The sequence below is a fragment of the Gymnoscopelus braueri genome, assembly GCF_963280865.1.
Source record: "Gymnoscopelus braueri genome assembly, chromosome: 16".
NCBI classification, from domain to species: Eukaryota; Metazoa; Chordata; class Actinopteri; order Myctophiformes; family Myctophidae; genus Gymnoscopelus; species Gymnoscopelus braueri.
In genome coordinates this window covers 11,749,651-11,759,376 of record NC_137616.1, presented here as the reverse complement: position 1 = coordinate 11,759,376, position 9,726 = coordinate 11,749,651, and the positions used below count along the sequence as shown (strand labels likewise).

The 9,726-nt window shown below is 38.4% G+C and overlaps 2 protein-coding genes across 2 annotated transcripts in view; one reads left to right on the top strand and one right to left on the bottom strand.

The window, feature by feature from the left end:
- LOC308103242 (4-galactosyl-N-acetylglucosaminide 3-alpha-L-fucosyltransferase 9-like) overlaps positions 1-9,726 on the top strand; it is a 274,031-nt gene that overhangs the window by 161,970 nt on the left and 102,335 nt on the right. The gene's annotated exons all lie outside the window — the stretch shown is intronic.
- On the bottom strand, positions 2,065-8,558 carry LOC308103245 (microfibril-associated glycoprotein 4-like). Its single transcript, XM_080453151.1, has 5 exons — positions 7,929-8,558; positions 6,670-6,727; positions 5,285-5,402; positions 4,128-4,282; positions 2,065-2,733 (listed from the first exon to the last, which is right to left on the bottom strand). The coding sequence occupies exons 1-5, from the start codon at positions 8,018-8,020 to the stop codon at positions 2,488-2,490; spliced, it is 669 nt and encodes a 222-aa protein (XP_080309277.1). The 5' UTR covers positions 8,021-8,558; the 3' UTR covers positions 2,065-2,487.

The window sequence follows — 9,726 nt, the reverse complement described above, 5'->3', positions numbered from 1 at the left end:
AAGTGCACTTACAAGTATTGTACAATTTTGAGGTACTTTTACTTTACTGGAGTATTTCCAAATGTCAATAAGTTTACTTTTACTCCACTACATCTCAGAAGCAAATATTGTACTTTTACTCCACTACAATTATTTGAAAACTTTACTACTACTTTGCAGATATACATTATTACATTATAAAACATACATGAACCACTTTAGCCCTATTTTATACCTGGGCTATTTGAAAATAGCCCAGGCATTATATCAAGGCTCAGTGGTGATGGAGTGGTGTAATCAACGTCAGGACTATCAAAGACCAGCCAGAGGATGCAGATGACTCCCTGGATAGCAGAAAAACATAAATGATCTAAATAAAACATTACATTTACACATTGCTTGCTCTACTCATTGATCATGGTACATTGTATAAGCATTCATAATGACAAAATGTATCATGTATGGACATTGGACCCCCAATTCCATAAGGATTCATTTGAACCGTTTCATGATATAGGAGATGGTCTTTCATTTGGCAGAATTGGTACATATTCACTCTTCTAAGTATTACAGATTTAATAGTGAAACTCTTGAACATTCTATTAGTATTTACTTCTACATATAAACATTATTTTGCTGGGGACCCCAGCAAATAAGATTAAACTTTACTGGTCTTAGATACAATACAGTAAAACCTAATATTATCCATACACAAATTAAAAGCATGAAACTGTCTCAGTTGAGCAAAAAAAAAAACAGATTAGGCTATGTATGACAGAGTATTTAAATCATTAGCATGTCATCTAAAGTAATGCAGAGCATGTTTTCTATAAGTTTAGTCTAAAGAATATAACTGGAAATGACAGTGAAACATGATGTTCTCAGAAATAAGGAGTCACACATGAGTATGAAACATTTTGTTTTATTATTATATTGTTGACTATGCCGCATCTCTGTGGATGTCCCAAATAGGTGGACGTCTACCCACACCGGACTTTCTTCATGGTGGGAAGGAATGTTGAAAAAAATTATGAGAAAACACACATGCACGCACACATTTAAAATATGTATTTATGTCCACATAAACAGAAGTACAAGAATGCCTTGTACAAAGGACATAAACACTGCCAGTGCAGTCATATAATGGGAAAACAGCCAGATACAAAGTGCATATAAGGCAGAACATTGTTACATACAATAATGTTGGCATACTTGTCAAACACAGCAGCAATCATGGGTAAAGGAAACAACGCCTCCTCCAAATTGAGCGGCTTCCTATCCACAGGTTTCCTAGGGCATGGTGGGCATCACTTCCTGTCGATTTGATCAGGTATCAGGGATCAAATCGACAGGAAGTGATGCCCACCATGCACTAGGAAACTTGTGGATAATAGCTGACCTCCCCCCCCCCCCCCCCACACACACACACACACACACACACACACACACACACACGTTTAGTGCTAGCCTACTGTGTTAATATATGATATATTTAGTTTGCTAAAACCTACAATCAATACGGAACACAATACAACACAAAAGCAGCAAACACTGAATAGCTTCACCTTGCTGGCTCAGCAGTGCCACTGGACGAGACAGGTGATGATGGGGCTCCGTCTATAAACAGATAGCAAGATAGATCCGTAGATAGCAAACATACAATCGGTACTGGTTCAACTGTGCTCTGGTTCAAGAATAGGCAGACTTCACGTGGTACAAGAAAGAACACAGGCTTAATGTCGTGTTTAGTCATCTAAAGGTAGACTTGCAAAAATGTACACAAAGTTGGAAAGGAACATCATGAAGTCTTCAGCAGTGTTGCAAGATTTTTAGGTTTGGCAAGATAACGAAGCAACCTGGTTTATGAAAACAAGCCCAAAAATAAACCTAGGCCAAAAGCACTTTAAACCTAGAAATGTGCTATTTGAAAATTGCCGATCTACAAGCTCAGAACGCGTCGCTTGTAGATCTGCTATTTTCAAATAAATCTTGAGAAAAAAAGTGCAAAATGTATGAATATATTTGAAACATTTTAACAACACAAATCTGGTACAGGGTCCCTGGCAGAAATTATTGTTTCAGATAAGGGTCCTTCGACAAGTACACATTTATTTATTTAAAAACAAGCCCAAAAAAGAAACTTAACCTGCAACTACCAATATTAAATACATTAAATATTAAATACAAAGTCCCAGAGTCGCTTATAATAAGCAGACATGGCAACACTGGTCAGCATGCTGTATGTTGTTGTTGTGGGAACTGGGAGGAGAAAGTTACAATGTAGGTCACACCTCCACACAGCCTCCCCCTCCCCACAAGGAAGGGCAGTGCACCAAAGCATTGTTGTCATTGTAATAATGCAGCAGTCCAGTCAGACCCTAGTCAAACACACAGACTAATTTATTTTTCTGGCCATAGGGTTCACATTTTTAATTTTGCTACTGTTATCTACTACAAATACTATTAACATTGAGTGACTGCAGATTCTTCCAGAGGTGAAATTTCCCTTTAAGAATCACGTCTGATCTTCATGGATATACAGAATATTTTATGGTGCAAGGTTTTATTCTGCCACAGGTAGAAGCCATTGGGGTTGTTGTAGTGACAGCTGTGGTCGTCGTGCCAGAACGCACCATGATACTGATTAGCGCATGTCTTGTTCCGCTGCTCCTGGTTCTTGTCGAAGGTGGAGAACTTGCGTCCGTTGCGATGTGTCATGGAGTCCCCCGCGCCTCCCTCCTTGAAGCCTGACACCTACGACAGTGGGGGACAGTTTACAACTTATGTTTAACTTGAGTACTGTTCACTTGAAGGACTTCACTTTTTCAACCTATCTTCATATAATTGGTCCTCACTAATGCTCATGATAAAATTATAACATTTATCTCCTCGGTCTGTGTCTCATACGAGGGCTGTGGACACTTCAGATACCCGCCTACCAGTGACATCATCGTTAGACAGGTTTATTTTTTAAAACAAGATTTAAAATGTTTTATTTTTATATTTATTAACACATAGAACAATGGCTTCCTTCATAGCATGCTAACTTTCCAGGAATAGAAAGCCTGCTGTTTTTATTAGCATGGATTCCCCATCGATGATGTCACTGGTAGGCGGGTTTCTAAACTGTCCACAGCCCTCCTCTGAGACACAGACTGATTAGACAAAAATTGTGCCATATTATAATTAGCATTAGTGAGGACCAATTATACAGTATGAAGATAGGTTGAAAATGGGTGAAGTTGTCCTTTAAGTACAATTTGTTTTTGAATATCTGTACTTTACCTGAGTATGTAATTTTTTTGGGGGATAGGCCTACTCATGACATTCACATGACATTCACATGACATTTCAAAGACAAATATTGTCTCCACTACATGTCTAGGAAAGGGGCAAAAGTACCACTTAACGCCTTAACTAAACACTTAAGCCGGTGCCTCTACTGGTTCTACACAGTGGTGGAAAGTAACTAAGTACATTTACTCAAGTACTGTACTAAAGTACAATTTTGAGGTACTTTTACTTTACTAGAGTATTTCCAACGGTCAATACTTTTACTTTTACTCCACTACATCTCAGAAGCAAATATTGTACTTTTACTCCACTACAATTATTTGAAGTTACTAGTTACTTTGCCGATATAAATTATTACATTATAAAACATACATTAACCACTTTAGCCCTATTTTTACCTGGGCTATTTGAAAATAGCCGATCTACAAGCTCGAGCTTGTAGATCTGCTATTTTCAAACAGTTTAGTACTTTTACTTTTGGTACATTAAGTACATTTCGATATCAATACTGTACTTTTACTCAAGTAGATTTTGAATTACGGACTTTTACTTGTAACAGAATAATTCTACATTGCAGTATTGATACTTTTACTTCAGTAAAACATTTGAGTACTTTTTCTACCACTGGTTCTACATGAGTGAAGTGTAGAGCCTTCGTCGCACTCCTCCCGACCAACACTCCCTGCTGACAGGTGCCGCCCCCAGCCCGTAGGAATATACATGTGTAACAAGTATCACCTTCCCCGGCCCCGGCTTCCCTCCCCCAAACACGGGCCAAAATTGTGTTGTCCATGGGTTGTCCATTTATTTTATTTTTTTACAGTCTATGGTTGTATGTAGATTTTTCTTTGGACCTGCAGGTTGTAGTCGGTCGCCTCGGAGCCCACAGAGAAGTGGGAGTAAAAAGCGAAGGCCGTGTTCCCCTCAAAGTCCTCCACTTCCAGCCTCAGATGGTACCGCTGGTCCCTGGTGAGGAGATGCATGTAGTCCAGTCCCAGCCAGAACTCGGCTGTTGGGGGGGGTGGACAAAGTATATTGTCACTGTTGGGCAGAAACCTTGTATATATCCACATTTCAACTTGTAATGATTTTTTTTTGGGGGGGGGGGGGGGTGTTGTGTGAATTAATACTTCCTCATACTACAGTGTCACAAAAAAGTAGCAAAAATAGCCGATCTACAAGGACAAAACGTGTTGCAGATGTGAGACGCTGTGAGCTTGTAGATGGCTATTTTCACTATTTCATAACAGTTTTTTTTGTGTTGTTTTTTATAACAAAAAAGTTATCGTTTACCATGTTTCCAGCCGGCAGCAACAAAGTACTGTTAAATTAGGCTTTGTTAGGTCTAATGGAAATTCTTATTAGACCATAATGTAGGAAGTATTTTGTATAATTAATAAGGGTTTAACAGTGTTTGTTTCTGTCTAATTAAAAAAGAAAAACATTATTTCTAATCACGCCTTATTACTTTACTTACTTTACTTTATTTATTTATTTCCAGTACAGTGCATATTAATGAACCTTTCAGTCAATAAACATGATATCATGTAAATATGCCAGATTTAGCTATCAGCTAATTTTCATCCATAGTCCCACATACAAATACACCACAGCTACAACATGACAAAACAGAGAGAACTTACAACTACCTAAAAACCTTTTTTTAAGAATACCATACCTACTGTAGTTTAAACCCAACTAAAAACCCACTTTAATACCTACCAAAGTCTAATACCTAAACAATAGAATATCTAAAGCCTAATGTGAAATATATAAGATTTAAAAAGTATCAATATTATATATAACATATTTGAGACATTTTTAAACATTGTTTTAGTTGTGTTTTGAGTACACAAGGTGGGGCTTTCCCTTAGAGTGACTGCGAGGCTATTCAGTCGTAGGCTTCCCTTGATGGAGAGGACATTCTGTCCAAAAGTGGTCTGCCTATAAGATGTCTAATCATGTGTACCGCGAATTAGGCTGCGACTGTTACTGTTTCAGCGCTACTTGCCTGCAGGGCTTCCAAAGCCGTCTTTGTACTGAGCCCAGGGTCTGTCGAAGTTGACATGTCTGTCCATCCTCCTCTGAATGACCGTCCATCCTCCGTCTGTGTTCATGTCACAGTACACCTGCATGGGGGTAGCACAGAAACCAAAGGACAGTACAGTTATATTTACTTGAGTACTGAGTAAAAAATATATATACACCGGCAGGCCTGGAATTTCATCTTTTTAGGGGCAAGGCCACTTGGCCTTTGGCCTTCTAAATGTTTTGAGGGCGCAAAGGCCAAATACAAGGACAGCAAGGCCATCAAATAAAACTATATTATAAAAAAGATATTAAGTCCACTGAAATAATAAATGTAATTTAAGGGTTAAGAAATAATTTGTATGAATTAGATATGAAGTATAACTATCAGTGAAATAAATACATTTTTGTACAAACTCCTGAAAAGGAGTTCAGAAGTTCATACTCAATAGTCACTGGACTGGTTTGAAGATGGGGATGAGAACTGAGGAGGAGTAAAGAATTCAGAATCTTGACAGTGAAATAAAAACGGTAATTCTGTACTCTGTCTGATGACCTTATGTTCTGTAACTGTTGGCCCAAACAGCGTGTGTATTATTAGTCCATGTGTGTTTATGTTCCGTTTGTCACGTACTCTGTGTCTCAGAAGTCACGTAGACTGTCTTTTGTGTGACAGTGTCACACAAAAGAATAAAAAATAGCAGATATACAAGCTCGAAATGTGTCGCTTTGCAGCTTGTCCATCTGCTATTTTTTTATTTGAATCCTGAAAAGTCAGTTTTGGACATATGAGGGTTCCACCCAACAGAGATGATGGATCTGTACTTAACTGGAGTGTTTGCATTTTTGGATACTTTCACTCCACTGCATTTCAAAGACATACATTGTACTTTTGACTCCACTACTACTTCTAGGAAGGGAAAAGGGACATTTAACCACTTTAGCCCTATTTCAAAATCGAGCGAAAAAAGCAGATCCACAAGCTCACAAAGTGTGGCGATGCAACGTGTTGTGAGCTCCTAGATCTGCTTTTAAGTGGTTAATTCATGAAGTCGTCTCGGTCAGGTGGAAACCTCATACGTCCTCATATGTCCAAAAATAGCAAAAATAGCTTCGAGTTGCGTATTGAGCTCGTGTGGACGATCTGATATTTTTGATACTTTTGTGTGACGCTGTGGTAGGGCATTGATTTACAAAAAAAAACACAAAAAGAGGTTTCTGCGCGACAGCAACAATGTACTTTTTCCCTTCCTAGAAATGTAGTGCAGTCAAAAGTACAGTATTTATCTTTGCAATGTAGTGGAGTGAAAGTCATAAGTATCCAAAAATAGTGAATGTTAATGTACTTAGTTAGTGTCCAGTACCGACCTTGAAGGGTGTAGCATCGGGGTAGATGGTGTAGACGCCGCTCTGGGTGGAGACATTCCTGTGATCGCAATTATGAGGAGATAATCGCAATTATTTGTGCATAATCATCATAATTGTTTCCATGTTGCGGCTATTTCCGCTATTTTGGGAAAATGTTTGAAAATGAAATTTTTCCAAAAATAAGCGAGCTTGTAAAACAAGCTCACAACTGAGAGCTAAATGTAGAACGGCTAATATATATTTTGAGAGTATAAAGTTATGAAATATATCATTTATTTTGCATTTCGTCTAAAACGGCTACTTTTCAGGATTCAAATTCAGAAATAGCAAAAGTTGCAGATCTACTAGCTCAAAACAAGTCGCTTCACTCAGCATTTCGAGCTCGTGAACAACGGATCGTGGACCTGCTGCTTTTGATGCTTCTGTGTGACGGTGTAGGGCGGATATTTGCACTAGGTAGGCAGACTAGGCACTTGCGTGGAGCCCTGCCTAAAAAAAACCCTGAGCTTTGCTTGGAGCCCCTAACTTCTAAAATCCGCCCCTAGTAGTAGGCCTATGATCAAGGGAATTAATTTACAAAAAACACAAAAAGTTTTATGGAGATGGGAGGTTTCTGCCCTGTGGAATTTTTGTTGACGAAGCCTAAAAGCCAAACAGAAATGTAATTGTTTTAATTTTATTTATGGGTTCCAATGTTCAATGACAAATCCGTGGCACCTACAAGCCCTTCAGCTTGGAGACACGCAAGATCATGATGGCAATGTTGGATAGGCATTATTACACAGGCGAGATGGGATTTAATGAGCTGAAGGAGCTGTATAGGGTTGCACCACCTGAATTCAAGTTCAGGTGGTGCAACCGGCCCTTCACTACGGAGCCCTAAAGTGACATGTTATATTAAGGTACATTTTTTAGGTGTATGTAGCAGAAGGGGGGGGGGGTGAATATGTATTTGTGGAGGATTCTTTTTTTTTCTTCATTGAAAATATAAATCAACACGATAAAAAGATATTCATCCAAAAAGTATGTCTTTAATGTTTTTATTTCTGCTAATTAAAAAGGTTTTTTTTTCACCCACTTATTAAAAAAAACCTGCACCCTTAAAAAAAACTAAACACAAACAACACCACATCTTCCTCTATGGGCTCACTATTCACAGCTCCTTGCGTTTCCAAAACAAATACAAAAAACACAATTAAATTGCCATTTGAGACAATTAGTGGTCCAGTAAAATGTTGTGACGGTGACAGAATGCCTACCTGTAGATGACAGCGCAGTCCTGCAGCATGGACAGGTCCTCACAGTGGACGCTTACTGCCACACACACCACCAATACAAGTAGCAGCATCATCTTGACCTGGTTCTATCCCGTGTTTCTCGCTCGACCTCTATCCTCTCCTCCTCACGAAAAAAAAACCCTCTATCCTCTCCGTACCCTTCCGTCAGAAAAAAAACTAAACAAAAACTCTTTCCTCTCCCTTCTGACGAAAGTGAAAAAACTGTATTCTCTCCTCACAAAAAAAACCCTACAAAAATTATTGAGCATGTGTGAAGAAAAAAATTATTTCACCCACTACACCTATTAGCCTGTGATGATGTGACGACAATAAAGCTGATTGAAAGCTTTCCGTTTGTGATCCAGATCAGAGTGACACGTGTGAGCGTGTTGAGAGAATGATCAGGAGAATCGATGCACCAAAGCACTTGTATAAGCGGTCACGCAAGGATAACAGGTTTTTTAAATACCACACCAAAATAGATTTTTTGGTTCTCCTTCATTCCTTCTCCATTCCAGTAATAAGAGGCAAGAGCAGCCTCGTCCATCATTATCCTTACATTTATTTTTTGTCATTTGCCTGTGCACTCACTGCACATCATTTCACACTATCAGCCGTGCCCAATATAAAGCCTATAAAGCCCTGCCCAATGTACACAACGAATGAAAAGCAGAAACACTTTCCCCACAGAAAGATGACACGTTTGTCGTGCAAACATTGCAATAGGGCAAGTGTTCAGCTACGCATATATATATATATATATATATATATATATATATATATATATAAATATATATATATATATATATATATATATATATATATATATATAATTTCAAAAGTTTAAACAAAAAATCACAACTTTTCATCAATTAAAAACAATTCCAAGTCCAACATGTTTCAAAAGAATTTCATAAATAAAATAATAAAATAATACAAGATTAAACAATAAATAAATTAAATGTTTAAGTAGTAAATGGCCCCAGCTGAACAGTATTTTAATGATGTCACGCGCACACACACGGCACGCGCGCATTTTATTTGACCTTAAAGTAGAAAACATGTGTAACCATGGCCAGAGGTGTACGCTCATTGGGGCCAACGAGGCCATGGCCCGGTCTGTAAAACCCAGCTCCCCCAGGGGAAAAAATCAACATAACAACATTAGCAGCTCTCACCCTATTCTGTTGTAGCCAACAGAAAGTCGCCTTTGTTTTCGAATCAGGCTTATTTGCATTCGGCCGAATTGTTAATGAGTGGCCATTAAAAACCGGTTTCCCCGTCAAACCGGTTCTCTTGCCAGGTAAACAGTATAAAGAGGGGCCAGAAATAGCTCCACATTTCATTATTGTTGTGACTTAAGAATCTGGCCTGGTCAACGTTAGAACCCACCATACGCTACTGACCATGGCAGAAATATAACAGATCAGAAACTCGCCACCTTGGGAGTTTCACCCAAAGAATCAATTAAAGTGCTAAAGTAACCACACTGAAGTACAACACAGGTTCGTTTGTAAGACTGGAGCAGAGACGTGCTTCTCAAGATAATGAAGTACATTTATTTTAAATGCCACAGGATGATATCATACTGATATTATGCTTTAATTAGACAAGTTACTCACAATTTAATCACAATTTAATGTTAAAAGAGTAGAAAGCACTATAATAAAATATAAAGTGAAAGGCCACAGGCAGACTGTGGGGGGGGAGGAGAGACAGAGGAGTTAGTACAGTGAGGGTTCAAACACTTCAAACACTTCAACACTAAAACACACTTACA

Coding starts and splice junctions, on each gene's coding strand:
- LOC308103245 (XM_080453151.1), bottom strand. CDS start 8,020: ATGATGCTGCTACTTGTATTGGTGGTGTGTGTGGCAGTAAGCGTCCAC. Junction 4,283..5,284: donor CGGCTTTGGAAGCCCTGCAG/GCAAGTAGCGCT, acceptor CCCCCCCAACAG/CCGAGTTCTGGCTGGGACTG. Junction 2,734..4,127: donor CGACCGACTACAACCTGCAG/GTCCAAAGAAAA, acceptor CCACTGTCGTAG/GTGTCAGGCTTCAAGGAGGG.